Source organism: Stenella coeruleoalba (genome assembly GCF_951394435.1).
Source record: "Stenella coeruleoalba genome assembly, chromosome: 14".
In the NCBI taxonomy this organism is placed as follows: Eukaryota; Metazoa; Chordata; class Mammalia; order Artiodactyla; family Delphinidae; genus Stenella; species Stenella coeruleoalba.
The window spans coordinates 42014159-42031909 of NC_137160.1; the positions used below are offsets into that span (position 1 = coordinate 42014159).

Consider the following 17751-nt stretch of genomic DNA (forward strand, 5'->3'; position numbering starts at 1 on the left):
AATGTATGTTTCTATAGTTATAATTTTCTTTTTGTTTCTTTAGGTTTATTCTCTTTCCTTTTACTTTCCACTTTCCTGTTTTGAATGCTTCATGATTTTGGTTTTAAATCTTTCCCTAAGATAAATTGTATTTCTTGTTATACTTTGCAGCAAAACCCCTTGAAAGGATTTTCTGTGTTCATTATTTCTATTTCTCTCCTTGCAATCCCACTTCAAATGATTTCCAGTCAGGCTTTCACCACTATACTACACTGCAGTTGCTACTAATGGATCCTATTTTCTTCCTTATGATCCTTATAAAATTGGTGGGATTCATTACACAAACTGTTATCTAAAATTATTTTAGACACTTTTTGGATGGCACAAATACTTAATTTTATCCCTCAAAGTTTAGAATACACTCATGTGAGTAGAAGAAATTACTGATCTATGATCTCACTATTTAAGTATAGTCACTGTTAATATTTGTTTTATATAGATAGGCTTGTAGTATATTTTAAAAGGATATTATATGCATACAGTAATGATGACATGTTTCTCTTTATATAAAAACATTGCAAAATCATTTTATATTTTACAATATAATTTTAATCATTGAGAGTCTCTTAGTCCCTTGTTACTGGACATTTAGTATGTTTTCATTTTTTAAGTATTATAAACAAAGCTGTTATAAATGTCTCTAAAACTTTAAAATATTAACATAACTACTAATTTTAACAAAAAATATTGTGATGGAAAAATAATGAAAGTTGAATCGTGGTATAGTATTAGAAGTTCAAGTAAAAATCATATGCCTTATATTTCTGATGTCTTAAATAATTTGCCTGCATTTTCACATTTTCCAAAATTCTGAAAACTTTTAACTTTGCCCTTTGCTCAGCTCACTTTTTTAAAGACAATATTTCCATTAATTAAATTTCTTGGCTTTCATATCATTAATCCTATAGAGGTATTATCTACTGGAGCTTGTTATGGCAACAATTTAAGATGTGGGTTATACTATTTTACTCTTTACTTAACTTCAAATGTTGTTGATATTGGCATTGATTCATCACTTAAAACATTAACCAAAACTACATAATGACTCTTGGTGTTTACATTGTTTTAAATCTAGGGGGTTTTCCCCTTGATATCATTTGTGATTTAAGTTACTTATTCTTTGGAATGAAAATTCCTTGATTTTGTCTTTATCAAACATTATCTATATGATAAAACAGATAGATTTTGGAAATGTTATAATTGACGAGTGAAATAGCTAAGAAAAGTTACTGGCATTGCAATAAATAGCACAGACTTAAAATCACTGTTGTATGCATTTGGTGCCTTATGATTAACTTTTAGATGAAACAGTCCATTGTGATTTTGTAAACATTATCTTCATCGTCCAATGGATTTCATGTACTCCACTGTCTGCTCTTAGAGACAATTCCTGTGTATTAACTATTGTAAATATTGGTTGCTTCCAATAGTATTCTTTAAAGGATAACAATGCTGCAATCTTATAAATTCAGTTATTTTCTAATTGTTGTGTTAGTTTTGTATATGTTAGAAAAAAAGCCTATAGTCTATGTCACTGCTAAAATTTTAGTTAATATTTTTGGATATAAGTTAAAAATATTATTCAATTACTTTTCTATTAGAGTATAATTGCTTTACAATGTTGTGTTAGTTTCTGCTGTATGGGGAAGAGAATCAGCTATATGTATACATATATCGCCTCCCTCTTGGACCACCCTCCTGCCCCCTGCATCCCACCTATCTAGGTCATCACAGAGCACTGAGCTGAGCTTCATGTGCTTTATAACAGGTTCCCACTAGCTATCTATTTTACACCTGGTAGTATATATATGTCAGTCCTAATCTCCCAATTCATCACACCCTCCCCTTCCCCCACTGTGTCCACATGTCCATTCGCTACATCTGCATCTCTATTCCTGCCCTGGAAATAGGTTCATCTGTACCATTTTTCTGGATTCCACATGTATGCATTAATATATGGTATTTGTTTTTCTCTTTTTCACTTACTTCACTCTGTATGACAGTCTCTAGGTCCATCCACATCTCTACAAATGACCCAGTTTCATTCCTCTTTATGGCTGAGTAATATTCCATTGTATATATGTACCACATCCTCTTTATCTATTCATCTGTCATTGGACATTTAGGTTGTTTCTATGTCCTGGCTATTGTAAATAGTGCTGCAATGAATATTGGGGTGCATGTGTCCTTTTGAATTATGGTTTTCTCAGGGTATATGCCCAGCAGTGGCATTGCTGGGTCACATAGTAGTTCTATTTTTAGTTTTTTAAGAATCCTCTGTACTATTTTCTACAGTGGCTGTATGAATTTACATTCCCACCAACAGTGCAAGACGGTTCCCTTTTCTTCACACCCTCTCCAGCATTTATTGTGTGTAGATTTTGTAATGATGGCCATTCTGACTGGTGTGAGGTGATACCTCATTGTGGTTTTGATTTACATTTCTCTGATAGTTAGTGATGTTGAGCAGCTTTTCATGTGCCACTTGGCCATCTGTAGGTCTTCTTTGGAGAAATGTCTGTTTAGGTCTTCCACCCATTTTTTGATTGGGTTGTTTGGTTTTTTGATATTGAGCTCCATGAGCTGTTTGTATATTTTGGAGGTTAATACTTTGTCCGTTGCTTCATTTGCAAATATTTTCTCCCATTCTGAGGGTTATCTTTTCATCTTGTTTGTAGTTTCCTTTGCTGTGCAAAAACTTTTAAGTTTCATTAGGTCCCATTTGTTTATTTTTGTTTTTATCTCCATTACTGTAGGAGGTGGATCAAAAAAGATCTTGCTGTCATTTATTTCAAAGAGTGTTCTTCCTATGTTTTCCACTAAGAGCTATAGTGTCCAGTCTTACATTTAGGTCTCTAATCCATTTTGAGTTTATTTTTGTGTGTGGTGTTAGGGAGTGTTCTAATTTCATTCTTTTAAATGTAGCTGTCCAGTTTTCCAAGCACCACTTATTGAACAGGTTGTCTTTTCTCCATTGGATATTCTTGCCTCCTTTGTCATAGATCAAGTAACCATAGGTACGTGGGTTTATCTCTGGGCTTTCTATCCTGTTCCATTGATCTATATTGCTGTTTTTGTGCCAGTACCATAGTGTTTTGATTACCGTAGCTTTGTAGTATAGGCTGAAGTTGGGGAGCATGATTCCTCCAGCTCCATTTTTCTTTTTCAAGATTGCTTTGGCTAGTCGCAGTCTTCTGTGTTTTCATACAAATTGTAATATTTTTTGTTCTAATTCTGTGAGAATACCACTGGTAATTTGATAGGGATTGCTTTGAATCTGTAGATTGCTTTGGATAGTCTAGTCATTTTCACAAGATTGATTCTTCCAATCCAAGAACATTGTATATCTCTCCATCTGTTTGTGTCATCTTTGATTTCTTTCATCAGTGTCTTATAGTTTTCTGAGTACAGGTCTTTTCCTACTTAGGTAGGTTTATTCCTAGGTATTTTATACTTTTTGTTGTGATGGAAGATAGGATTGTTTCCTTAATTTCACTTTCTGATCTTTCATTGTTAGGGTATAGGAATGCAAGAGATTTCTGTGCATTAATTTTGTATCCTGCAACTTTACCACATTCATTGATTAGCTCTAGTAGTTTTCGGGTGGCATCTTTAGGATTTTCTATGTATAGTATCATGTCTTCTGCAAGCAGTGACAGCTTTATTTCTTCTTTTCCAATTCATATTCCTTTTATTTCTTTTTCTTCTCTGGTTGACCTGGGTAAGACTTCCAAAACTACGTTGAATAAGAGTGGCAAGAGTGGACATCCTTGTCTTGTTCCTGATCTTCGAGGAAATGCTTTCAGTTTTTCACCACGGAGATTGATGTTTGCTGTGGGTTTGTCCTATATGACCTTAATTATGTTGAGGTAGGTTGCCTCTGTGTCCACTTTGTGGAGAGTTTTTATCATAAATGGGTGTTTAATTTTATCAAAAGCTTTTTCTGCATTTATTGTGATGATTATATGGTTTTTATTTCTTTATTTGTTAATATCGTGGATCACATTGATTGATTTGTGTATACTGAAGGATCCTTGCTTTGCTGGGATAAACCCCACTTGATCATGGTGTATGATCCTTTTAATGTGTTATTGGATTCTGTTTGCTAGTAGTTTGTTGAGGATTTTTGCATCTATATTCATCAGTGATGTTGGTCTGTAATTTTCTTTTTTTGTAGTATTGTTGTCTGGTTTTAGTATTAGGGTGTTGGTGGCCTCATAGAATGAGTTTGGGAGTGTTCCTTCCTTTGCAATATTTTGGAAGAGTTTGAAAGTGATGGGTGTTAGCTTTTCTCTAAATGTTTGATAGAATTCACCTGTGAGCCATCTGGTCCTAGACTTTTGTTTGTTGGAAGATTTTTAATTACAGTTTCAATTTCATTACTTGTGATTGATCTACTCATATTTTCTAATTCTTCCTGGTTCAGTATTGGAAAGTTGTATCTTTCCAACAATTTGTCCATTTCTTCTAGGTTGTCCATTTTATTGGCATAGAGTTGCTTGTAGTAGTCTTTTATGATCCTTTGTATTTCTGCCGTGTCAGTCATAAGTTCTTCTTTTTCAATTCTAATTTTATTGATTTGAATCCTTTCCTTTTTTTTCTTGATGAGTTTTGCTAAAGGGTCATCAATTTTATCTTCTGAAAGAACCAACTTTTAGTTTTATTGTTCTTTGTTATTGTTTTTTTTATTTTTATTTCATTTATTTCTGCTCTAATCTTTATGATTTCTTTCCTTCTACTGACTTTGTGTTCCTCTTGTTCTTCTTTCCCTAGTTGCTTTAGGCATAAGCTTAGATTGTTTATTTGAGATTTTTCTCGTTTCTTGAGGTGATATTGTATTGCTATAAACTTCCCTCTTAGAACTGCTTTTGCTGCATCCCGTAGGTTTTGTGTCGTTGTATTTTCATTTTCATTTGTTTCTATGCATTTTTTTAATTTCCTCTTTGATTTCTTCAGTGATCTCTTGATTGTTTAGCAGTGCACTGTTTAGCCTCCATGTGTTTGTGTTTTTTACAGTTTTTTTCCTGTATTTGATTCCCAGTCTCATAGCATTGTTGTTGGAAAAGATGATTGATATGATTTCAATTTTCTTAAATTTTCAAAGGCTTGATTTGTGACCCAAGATGTGATCTATCCTGAAGAATGTTTCATGAGCACTTGAGAAGAAAGTGTATTCTGCCACTTTCTGGTGGAATGTCCTATAAATATCAATTAAATCTATCTACTCTATTGTATCATTTAAATCTTGTTTTCTTATTTATTTTCTGTCTGGATGATCTGTCCATTGGTGTAAGTGGTGTGTTAAAGTCCCCCACTATTATTATGTTACTGTTGATTTCCCCTTTTATGGCTATAAGCATTTGCCTTTTATATTGAAGTGCTCCTATGTTGGGTTCATAAATATTTATAATTGTTATATCTTCCTCTTGGATTAATCCCTTGATCATTATGTAGTGTCCTTCCTTATCTCTTGTAACAGTCTTTATTTCAAAGTCTATTTTTCTGATATGAGTATTGCTACTCCAGGTTTCTTTTGATTTCCATTTGCATGGAATATCTTTTTCCATCCCCTCACTTTCAGTCTGTATGTGTCCCTAGGTCTGAAGTGGGTCTCTTTTAGGCAGCATATATATGGATTTTGTTTTTGTATCCATTCAGCTAATCTGTGCCTCAGGCCTAACAACCAGTAAGATAGGAACAGAGTCCCACCCATCAAAAAAAATGAGATGACAAAAAAATATGTTACTGACGAAGGAGCAAGGTAAAAACCTACAAGACCAAATAAATGAAGAGAAATAGGCAACCGACCTGAAAAAAGAATTCAGAGTAATGATGGTAAAGATGATCCAAAATCTCAGAAATAGAATGAAGACACGGATCAAGAAAATACAAGAAATGTTTAACAAAGACCTAGAAGAACTAAAGAACGAAGAAACAGAGATGAACAACACAATAACTGAAATGAAAAATACACTAGAAGGAATCAATAGCAGAGTAACTGAGGCAGAACAATGAATAAGTGAGCTGGAATATAGAATGGTGGAAATAACTGCCAAGGAGCAAAATAAAGAAAAAATAATGAAAAAAATTGAAGACAGTCTCAGAGACCTCTGGGACAACACTAAACACACCAACATTCAAATTATAGTGGTCCCAGTAGAAGAAGAGAAAGAGAAAGGGTCTGAGAAAATTTTGAAGAGAGTGTAGTTGAAAACTTCCCTAACATGGGAAAGGAAATAGCCACCCAAGTCCAGGAAGCACAGAGAATCCGATATAGGATAAACCCCAGGAGAAACACACCAAGATACATATTTATCAAAGTAACAAAAATTAAATTCAAAGAAAAAATATTAAAAGCAGCAAGGGAAAAGCAGAAAATAACATACAAGGGAATCCGCATAAGGTTATCAGCTGATTTTTCAGCAGAAACTCTGCAGGCCAGAAGGGAGTGGTAGGATATATTTAAAGTGATGAAAGGGAAAAACCTATAACCAGGATTAATCTACCCAGCAAGGATCTCATTCAGATTCAACAGAGAAATCAAAAACTTTACAGAAAAGCCAAAGTTAAGAGAATTCAACACCACCAAACCAGTTTTACAACAAATGCTAAAGGAACTTCTCTATGTGGGAAACACAAGAAAAGAAAAAGATCTACAAGACCAAACCCAAAACAATTAAGAAAATGGTAAGAGGAACATACATATCTAAAATTACCTTAAATGTAAATGGATTAAATGCACCAACCAAAAGACACATATTCAATTACTTTTAATTTAAGTTCCTTTTAGAAGGGTGTGATTCACATATCCCTTAAATTAGAAGGAAACTTAAGGATGTTGTCCTCCCAACCACCTCAGTATAGTCAAAATAAGGAAGTGATTATCTAAAAAGATTTTAGATAGACCTGCTCTACCATCTAATGGAAAATATATATATATACGTGTATCATATTATAATAATTTACTGATTTAAAATTTATTTATGGTAGTTTTGTCATTGTTTATCTTGGAATCTTCCAGGGAAGATATTATTTTATCTTCAAAGAGAGATATGGTTATTCCTTCATTATTTTTTATGCCTTTTAATTTTTTGTCTTTTGTTTACATTGGTCAGTACATGAAGTACAGTGTTAAATGATAGTAAAGATCATGGGCATCCTTTTTATGTCCTTCTCTTAATGGGATTGCTCCTAGTTTTTTCCCTTAAGTAAGAGGCCAGCTTTAAGATTCAATATGCATTTTATTATGTTAAAAAGTATTTATCAGTTTCAATTTGACTATTTTTAAAATCAGGAATGGATGTTAATTTTTGCCAAGCCTTTTCTGCGTTTGGGGATATGTTCATGTAATATCTTCTCTATAAATACAGTGAATTATATTGATGGATTTCCTAATGTTGAACCTTGAATTATTAGAATAAATCTCATTTGGTCATAATATCCCATCCTTTCTTAAACACATTCCAGTTTTCTTTTTTGTCTCACCATTCAACCAAAATACCTCTGATTTAGGTCAACAGTGATTTCCACATTGCTAAATCTAATCATTGTTTCTTTGTTCTTATCTTCTTTAACTTACATGTAGCAGTTAACCAAGTTGGTTATACCCTTATCTCTGGAAACTTTTTTCTCTTGGCTCTAAGAACACATACTATTCTTGTTTCTTTATACTTTTCTGGATTCTTGTTCTCAGTTTCCTTTACTGGTTTCTCTTTCTCTCTCCACACTCCAGACATTTGAGAATCCAAGGGCTTATCCTCTTATTATAAGCTTTGTATATGTAACTGCCAACCCAGTCTCCATTTAGATGTCTAGTGGGTTTCTCAAGCTTAACTTTTCGAAAATCAAACTTGATATCCAATTGCATTATACCTTCAGCCTTCCGCATTTGAGTTTATGACAATTCAGTCCTTCCAGTTTTTCAGACCAAGACTGTCAAAATACTCATTAAAATTATGTATTCATTTATGTTGGGAATTACTTGTCCAAATATGCATATGTTCAGTTTTCACAGATCATGCCAAATTTTTTCCCAAAATTGTTATACATTTTTCTATTCAGACCACCATGTATGAGAATTCCAGCCTCAGATTAATAGCATCATCTAATATTATCTTTTATTTATTTTTAACTATTGTGCTTTTGTTGAATTTATCCTACTGTGGTTTTAAATTTGCATTTCTACGATGACTTATGAGGTAGAGAATTTTTAAAGCAATTCATTTAAAGCAACATTTAATGTTTTAATCTATCATAGAGTGTTGGACTCAGATTTCTCCTCCACATTCTGGTTGTGACCTTCACTTTACACCTTTTAGATACTCAGTTATCTCATCTGAACAACTAGATGTGTGTTAATTTAATATGTTAATAATCTACAAGAGAGATTAGGGTTTAAGGTGTTGATTAAGGGGAAGTACTTCATGAAGTTGTTAAAATTATTCACTGAATTAGTTCAAACCACCAAATACACTTACGTGCTCTCAGATTTGTAAATGGGTGATCAGCCATTAATCTTTAATATGGGCTTTTCTGAAAACTTCTCACTCCCTATTAATTCAATTAGAACTTCAAGTCTTCTTGGGTAAAAAATTCATGTTTCTACATGACTTTTATGATTGAGAACTGCATCAAAGATTAGGATATACCACAAAGATGTTTTCTCATTCAAAAACCTAAAATGTCCTAATATAAATTTAAAATAAGTATTGCACATTAGGGGAAAAAAATAAATCCAACAAAACTGAAGCCATAGAATACACCCTTTAATCATGCCAAGTTAGATGTGTCTCATTTTCTTAATGACTTGGTTACAACTTTATCTGAGAAATGCATTCAAAATATGTTGCAGTATCTAAAAAGCTTGATTAATAGCTTTTTCATGATTATTTACTAAGCAATAGTAATGAGTGGGTATGAAAGCTTGAATATCACTTCGCTAAGTAATTTGGTAGTTTATGAAGAAAATTTTTGGAAAATATTTCAAAGGCTTCTTGAAACAAACATTTATGAAAAGTCTATTTTCATTTGGTTTAGAAATTAAGTCTAACGTTCAATTACCTTGTTAATTTATATACAGGTAAATCATCTTATAATTTATTGAACTTCTCACCTTAAAGTTATAGCATCAGCCCAAATATTCCTTTAATTATGGATAGTAATTCTTCTAAAAATTATATTTAGTATTTCTTTTGGTAAATTGAATACATTTAATACTACTTTTTTAATTTTTATATTAGCTGTTTATTTCATGAAATCGTTTTTAATTTTATTTTTAAAGTTACTCTTTATGGTATATAATATTGGATTTTAACTTACAATAACAATAGTTTCTTTTTTAAATAAGTTAGTTGACTTAAGAAAATTGTTAAATGTATAATAGTACAGGTGGTATAGTATGTAAATGTGAATAAAATAATAAAGAGGATTCAGAAATGGTTTGAAAAACAATGTTCTTTTGAATTATTTGCTTTGTCATTAATTTCAGGATTTTGTTGCCTCTTAGAAATATTGGCCTTGTATTTTAATTGTATAATTCAGTGGTTTTTAGTATATTACAAGTTTATGGAACTGTAACCACTATGTAATTTTAGAACATTTTAATTATGCCCAAAAGGGACCCTATACCCATTAGCAGTCATTCTCAATTCCTTCCTCCCCTCAGTCCTTAGCAACCAACAAATTTACTTTCTGTCTCTATGGATTTGCTGCTTCTGGGCATTTCATAGCCATGTTGTAGAATCTATCAGTACTTCATTCCTTTTTTATGTCTGAATAGTATTCCATTGTATGTATATATCACATTTTGTTTATCCATTCATCAGTTGAAGGGTGTTTCGGCTGTTTCTACCTCTTGGCTATTATGAATAATGCTGCTATTAACATTGATGTACAAGTTTTTGCATACATGTTGTCATTTCTCTTGGTTATATACCTAGAAGTGGAATTTCTGGGACTATACATACTATACTATACATACTATACATGTATACTATACATACTATACTATACTAAACATACAATATAATTGTATGTTTAACATTTTAAGGAACTGCCAACTATTTTCAAAGTGACTGCCACATTTTATATTCCCACCAGAAATCTATGAGGGTTCTAATTTCTTCATATCCTCAGCAATAATTGGTATTGTCTATCTTTATTATTAAAACCATCCTATTGGGTGTGAAGTGGTATCTTGTGGTTTCGATTTGCATTTCCCTAATCACTAATGATATAGAAAAAATTTTCATGTGCTTGTTTTCCATTTGTTTATCTCCTTTGGAGAAATGTCTTTTCACATATTTTGACCATTTTAAATTCAGTTGACATTTCATTATTGAGTTGTAAGTATTCTTTATGTAGTCTGGATATTGGACTCTCATCAGATAGGTAGTTTGAAAATATTTTCTCCTACTCTGTAAAGTGTCTTTTCACTTTTGACAATTCTTGAAGCCCAAAAGTTTTTAACTTTGATGAAGTCTTATTTGTCTATTTTATCTTTGGTTACCCATGCTTTAAGTGTCATATCTAAGAAACTGTTGCCTGAACCAAAGTCACAGGATTTATGTCTATCTTTTCTTCTGATATTTTTATCATTTTAATTCTTACATTTAGGTCTTTGATCCAATTTTAGTAATTTTTGTATGAAGTAAGGGGTCCAAACTCGTTCTTTGCATGAGGGTATCCAGTATTCCCAACAGCACTTTTTTAAAACACTATTTTTTCCCCATTGCATTATCTAGTCACCTTTGTTGAATTCAGTCAGTCATTGATTTATTTAGGGACTCTGAATTCTATTCCATTGATTTGTATGTCTTTCCTTGTGCCAGTACTACCATGTTTTGATCACTGTACCTTTGTAGGATGTTTTAAAATCCAAAAGTGTGAGCCCTTCAGTTTTTTTCTTTCAAAGATTGTTTTTGCTATCCTGGGACCTTTGGGTTTTCAAATGTATTTTAGGATATGCTTGTCAATTTCTGAAAAGAAGTAAACTAGCATTTTGAAAGGGGATTGCATGGAATCAGTAGATCAATTAAAGGAGTATTATCATCTTCTAATCCATGAACAAAGGTGTCTTTCCATTTATTTAAGCCTCTTCAACTCTTTTCAACTATGTGTTATAGTTTTCAGTATATAAATTTTGCACTTTTTAGTAAAATTTATTCCTAATAATTTTATTAATTTTGATGCTACTGTAAATGAACTTTTGTTCTTAATTTCATTTTTGGATTGTTAATTGCTATTGTATGGAAATAAAACTACTTTTTCTGTGTTATACCCTGCAAGTTGCTAAACTTATACTAGACTCTAGTAGGGGTTTTTTTTGTAGATTCATTAGGATTTTCTATGTATAAGATCTGAAAATCTGCAAATACAAATGCTTTTATTTCTATCCTCCCAATATGGAAACCAGATTATTTGTTTTTGTTGCGTAAATACTCTGGCTAGAACCTCAAGTACAATGTTAAAAATGATAAGAGCAAACATCCTGATCTCAGATGATAGCATTCATTTTTCATCATTAAGTATAATGTTTGTTTTTCATACACTTTTATATCAGGCTGAGGAAATTTTGTAGGGTTTTTTGTGTTGTTGTTGTTAAGTGGTTTCATCATGAAAGGGTGTGGAATTATGTAAAATAACTTTTCTATATCCATTGAGAGGATCAGGTGAATTTGATTCTGTATTATATGAATACAGTATATTACATTAAGTGATTTTTGCATATTGAAACAATCTTGCATTCCCAACATGAATCCTACTTGGTTGTGGTGTATAATCCCTCATATATTACTAGATTGTTTGCTGCTATTTTGTGGAGGATGTTTGTGTTTATATTCACAAGTGATATTGGTCTATAGTTTTATTTCTTGTGATGTCTTGGGCAGAATTTGGTATTGGGTAATATAGCCTCATAGAATACTTCTTTCCTAATTTTTAAGAATTTTTGAAGAACTCTTGTTAATTCATCTTTTAACATTTAGTAGAATTCACCAGTGAAGCAATCTACTCCTGGCCTTTTTTTGTGTGGGAAGATTTTGATTATGAATCTCTTTACCTGTTATATATGTATTCGGGTTTTCTATTTTTTCTTAGTCAGTTTTGGTAATTCATGTCATTTTAGTAATTTGTCCATTTCATCTTGTTTATCTAATTTGTCGGCATCAAATGATTTATAGTATTCCGTTATAATCATTCTTATTTTTGTGAGGTTAATAGTAATGTCCCCTCTTTAATTTCTGATTTTAGTAATTTGACCTTTTTTTTCTTAGTGTATCTAGTTTTCTTAAATTTCTTGACTTTTTCAAATTACTGTCTTTTGGTTTTATTAGGTTATTGTTGTTGTTTATTTTTTTGTATACTAGGACTCATTTGTTACCACTCTAAACTTTATTGTTTTCTTTCTTCTACTTGCTTTGGGTTTTGTTTGCTCTACTTTTTGTTTCCTTTAGATGTAAAATTAGATTATTGGCTTGAGATCTTCTTTATTACAGGCGTTAACAGGTATACATGTATTGCTCTAACTTTATCCAAAAAGTTTTACTATGTTGTTCTTTAATTCTCATTCATCTCAAAGTATTTTCTAATTCTTGAGATTTCTTCTTTGACCTGTTGGTTATATAGGAGTATATTGTTTAATTTCCACATGTTTTTGTATTTCCAAATTTGATTCTGTTACTGATTTCTAATTTCATTCCTGTGTGGTTAGGGAAGATACTTTATATAATTTTAATCTTTTAAAATCTAATGTGACTTGTTTTATAGTCTAACGGTTAGTTTACCGTTTGTCCCAATCATCGTCTACTGTCTCAGGTGGCCACAAAGTTAATCAATTGCCTGTGCTACTTAAAATTTTGACAATCATGGCTTGGGAGAAAATTTCCTCGTGAGATGTTTTGTACTGGGAGAGCTCTGTATCAAGAAAGTACAGATGTCCTCGCAGATGGAGTCATGCAAAAAACCACCAGACAGGTCAAATAATGACAGTTCTGTGATAATGAGGCTTTGAAAGCATTCCAGATCAGTTCTGCTCCCTCTGGTGGCTGCCCAACTGATGGGTTTCTCCACAAACGTGTGCTGTTCAAGGCTATCATGGACCTGGAGTAGGACAAGTTAAAACACTACAAAGCTCATACCTCTTACTCAGATTAGACTGATCTTGAATAGGTGCTCCCTATTTGCTGGAAACCTTCACTTAATTTCCAAAGTTCTGAAAAACGCTGATTTTGACTCTTTTTTTGGCCAGTTTTCTCATTACCTTTATGGAGAAGAGTTTTCAGATATTCTTAATGCACCATGTCTACTGATACCCTTCATAAGGACTATATGTCAGAAAATTGGGGTTTTATTTTACGTTTTTCTCAGTCTTATTTTCCTTCATTCTTGTTTATGGTATGTTTTTCCACACAACTTTTGTAAAATATGCCATCAGACATGTCAACAAATCTTGGTTTACTTGACAAGGTGACATTATCCTTCAGCCCAAGATTATACAAATAAACTCATATTGATTAATAATTTGTACTGTTTTGTGTTTGCATTTAGGTTTTTATTAATCTGAAATTTATTTTTGTTATAATGTGAGTTAGATGTGAAGTAGAAAGATAACTTTGTTTTTCTTTTTTAAACAGAGGTTCTACATTCTTCCAATCCATTAATTAAAGTAAATGATTTGTCTCTCACTGAATTCAAATACCATTAGATCTATTTCTGGGCTCTTGTTTTTCCTTCTGTTCTTTATTGTAATGCCAAAAATAAATACTCCTTAATGTAATGGTATTATAAGATGTTTTAATATCTGGTAGCGAGTTTCCAACATTATTCTTATTTTTCACATACCTCTTGGCTAGTCTACATACCTTTTCTTCCATATGAATTTCATTTCATGAAGTTTCAAAGAGAATACTCCTTTTTATCATGTCTTATATTAATTTTGAGGTAACTGACAGTATATCCTATTAAACCTTTCTATGAAATATCATTTTTTCTTGATTTAAGCTTTTAAATAAGAATTTTTGTTTGCTGTATTATAGGTCCTCCCTTTTGTGTTGAATTTATTTCCAGATACTTTATATTTTTGACAAAAGCTTTTAAATATTGTCACAATATATTTAACAGATTATTACTCTTATAGATAAAAGCTATTAATTTCCTTATGACTTTTTTCCAAAAATCATTTATTGTAGTTTTAAATAGAATCTTCTGTCTTCCTGGGTATTCAGTCATCTCATCTAAAATTGAAGACATTACATTTTCATATTCAATATTATACTAGTAAAATTTAGTTTCATTATCTACTTGCATTTAGCTAAATTTCACAAAACAGGATTAATAACAATGGTGATGAAAGATAATCTGGTTTCATGTTTTGAGTTCAGTGGACATGGGTTCAGTATTTTATGATTTATTTTGATATTTTATGTTCATTCTTTATATTATATTTGGGTGTGTTGTCCTTGTGCTAGTTTAAAAATTATGGAAACTAGATAGTGAATTTATCAAATGGCTTTTTTGTGGAGTGTTGGCCATATTTATGTTATTTTCTTTTTTAATTTGCTGGTGAGAGCAAAGATTTAAATTTTTGAATTTTTATCAATTCTTATAACTAAAATACATTCTATTTTATCATGATTATGCATTTGTATACTGTTAGACTTGATTTTTGCTATATTTTATTCAGACTCTTGCATCAATTTTCATAAATGAAAACAGCCTATGGTGTTATTTTATAATATTTTAATCAATATTATGTTATAGTTGCATAATTTGAAAGATAATTTCTTACTTTACAGAAGAGTGGAAAGCTCCGTAGTTTACTGTGTGTGTGTGTATGTATTTTTTCCTTAGCTAGAAGATTTGAAAAGAGTTTATGATCAACTAGTCTGGAAGAAAAAAAATTGTGAAAATGAATGTTTGGAAACACTTAATAATTTTTATGCCACAGTAAGTTGATATTTCCCTATTTCCCACTAGAGCTCCATTCTCTATTCCCAAGTATTAACTCATAAAACTAAAAGTAATTTCATTATTACACATTTTTTTCTTTTTCTTTTTCACTCAAAAAGAAAAAACAATGTGTAATAATGAAATTACTTTTAGTAATTTTTATTTTAAATCATTTTTACTTAAACATGTATAAATGATGCTTTTTTTAAAGAAAAGAACATGGGATATTGAGCTTTCTAATATCGCAAAAGATTCTTCAGATGTCTCAAAAGCATATTCTCAATTGATGGAAGAAAATAGAAGACTTGAGATCGATATTGAAACTATACTAGGTTATATCAGTGACAGGTAATATTGCAAATATGATTTTCATTCTTATATAGCATATCTAATATGTTAAATATAATAAATCACTTCATTTTGTGTTCCTGGGGTGGTATGATGGTGTTTGTGTTTGTCCTTATAATTAGCTTAAGTTTTATTTCTATCCCAAATGTTGCTCTTTTATCATTCTGAATCCATTTAGAAAAATCAAAATAATGAAAAGGAATTCATATCACTTCCCTTGAACATATTCTCTTATACTTAAAGATACTTTAAAATGTGTCTAACCAAGCTCGTGATCTCCTTCAGTCAGTACTCAATTCTTCCTTGAAACTACTAAACTAGATTTCTTAGCTCGTAAACTTATGAGTTTTCTTGATTCCCCTTTCTGTTTCAACCCTCATATTCAACATGTTAACAAGAAATGTTCCACATACTAAACAATTTTTTAATTTATCTGTTTCAATACTGCACCAGCACTCTGGTACAAGCTATTATCATGTCTTGCATGAACTTGTGAACTGGTGATTTCCAAAGCTGGTTTTGTGCAGTGTTGGTGGTGTAGTGGTGAGCATAGCTGCCTTCCAAAGCTGGTTTACCTGCAATAACTGCTCCCTTTCTAATCCATTATCTACATTGTGGTAGGTGTGTTCTTTTTTCTTTTAATTTTTTTAACACAAGTATTATCCGTTTCCCTTCATACTTTCATTAATTTTAGCAGGGGTGAGGGAACAAAAGCCCCTCTTTAACGAACCCCACAAGGTTCCTGAGTAGGCAGGAATGCCTGGCTCTGCAGTCTCCTGTCACACCTGGTTCAGCCTTATTATTTGGTTCAAATACAACGGCTTTACTTCAATTTCTCCTATTTGTCACGTTTTTTTCCCAGCCCTTAAGGTGTTTTTATGCTAATTCCTTTTCAATAAATGTTTTTCCTCCACCTTCTACCTAGTTAATTACTACTTATCTTTAAGATTACAGCTGAGAAGTCAGTTCTGGGTAGCTTTCATTGACTGTCTAGTTATATCCAATTCCTCTATTATGTGTGTATATGGCATACATTTTTCCCTTCATATCGCTTGTCATATTTGCAGCTTTGTGTCTGTAAATATTTGACTGGTGTCCATCTTCCTCAACAAATGGGAAGATCCATGAGGGCAGACATAAGCCATGATCATATTTTCTTCATCATTGAATTCTCATCGTCAAGCATAGTTCCTGACATGTACTATGCTATCCATCATTAATTATTGAAAGGAGGGAAAGAGGAAAGAATGGAGAGAGGTGATGATGATACTGGACAATTGTGTAGGAAGTTTGGTAAGATTTCTTAGTGCTTATTTTATCTTTGGATGATAGAATGAAACCATTTGTAAAATTTATCTGTGTGTTAAATACACTTTTTTAAAGAAAGCAAAAGGAACATTATTTTCTAAAGGATAACCTAAAATTGTAGTTGTAAACTTTATTTTATTAAGAAAGAGAACCAGAGGCGAAGAAAAATCTGAAGAGTGGGTAAGCTAATGACGAGACAGCTCTGGAGAAAAGGAAGAGTGTGAGAGTTACATTTTATTACATTATCCAGCACCAATGAGTACCTGCCAAGTCTTAGTGGTATAAAGGTTTATTTCTACTTGGTACTGCAGCTTCGCTGTGTCTGCTGTGTGTGTGATTCATGTAATTTCTACTTCTCAGATGCAGGGTGAAGGATGGAATCTTTCTAGGGCATGTTGCTCTGGTAGCACAAGTGCATTAGTGAGATAACTCAGTGGCTCTGTAGCTTCCACAGGATGATAAATGTTACTCCTGCTCACACTCCACTGAACAAAGCAAGTCATATGGCCAGGCCCAATGTCAACTGGGTGGGAAGTCTAATCCTGTTAAAAAGAGAGATAATGAACAATTGGGAACACTAGTACAGTCTATCACAGGCAACGGGAATGTAGCAACCCTGGTTGTAGAGGATTTCCATAGTATGCATTATGCTTGTTCAGATAACATCTTAAGATGTCACTTATTTTTTTTTCTCAATTTGTACTTGAAACTAAAAATTAAATGGATGATTTTAGCAGCAGATTACACAGTGCTGAACAGAGAATTAGTGAAAAGTTTGTAACATGAAGGAGAGATTAAGAGATGTGCAGGCAAGAGTCACATCTGCCACATACCTACGTGATGTTCCAAAGGAAGAGAAAACAAAGGACAGAGGCAATATGTGAGCACATAATCAGCCATTCATCTTGTTTTTTCAAGTCTCTTACTAGGGTGGATGGATGGATAGATAGAGAGAGAGAGAGAGAGAAAGAAAATAGACAGATAGATGCAAAAATAATTACTCATTTCCAAATTTCATTTGTTTTTCTTCCAAATCTTCTAAGTCATTTTATGATTCCCTGTTTGATGCAAATACTTAAAGCTTATCTTTTACTGCTTAAACATAGTATG

At 32.0% G+C, this 17751-nt stretch overlaps 1 protein-coding gene across 3 annotated transcripts in view; it reads left to right on the forward strand.

Moving 5' to 3' along the window:
* The window catches only part of CCDC178 (coiled-coil domain containing 178), a 239951-nt gene that overhangs the window by 75405 nt on the left and 146795 nt on the right, over window positions 1–17751 (forward strand). For 2 of the 3 annotated variants that reach the window (XM_079943528.1, XM_079943529.1), the window contains 2 exons: window positions 14887–14982; window positions 15197–15333. The exons of the other annotated variant lie outside the window; for it this stretch is intronic. In XM_079943528.1, coding sequence (XP_079799654.1) covers window positions 14887–14982; window positions 15197–15333 — 233 coding nt within the window. The remainder of the gene's footprint in view (window positions 1–14886; window positions 14983–15196; window positions 15334–17751) is intronic. 3 annotated transcript variants of the gene reach the window in all.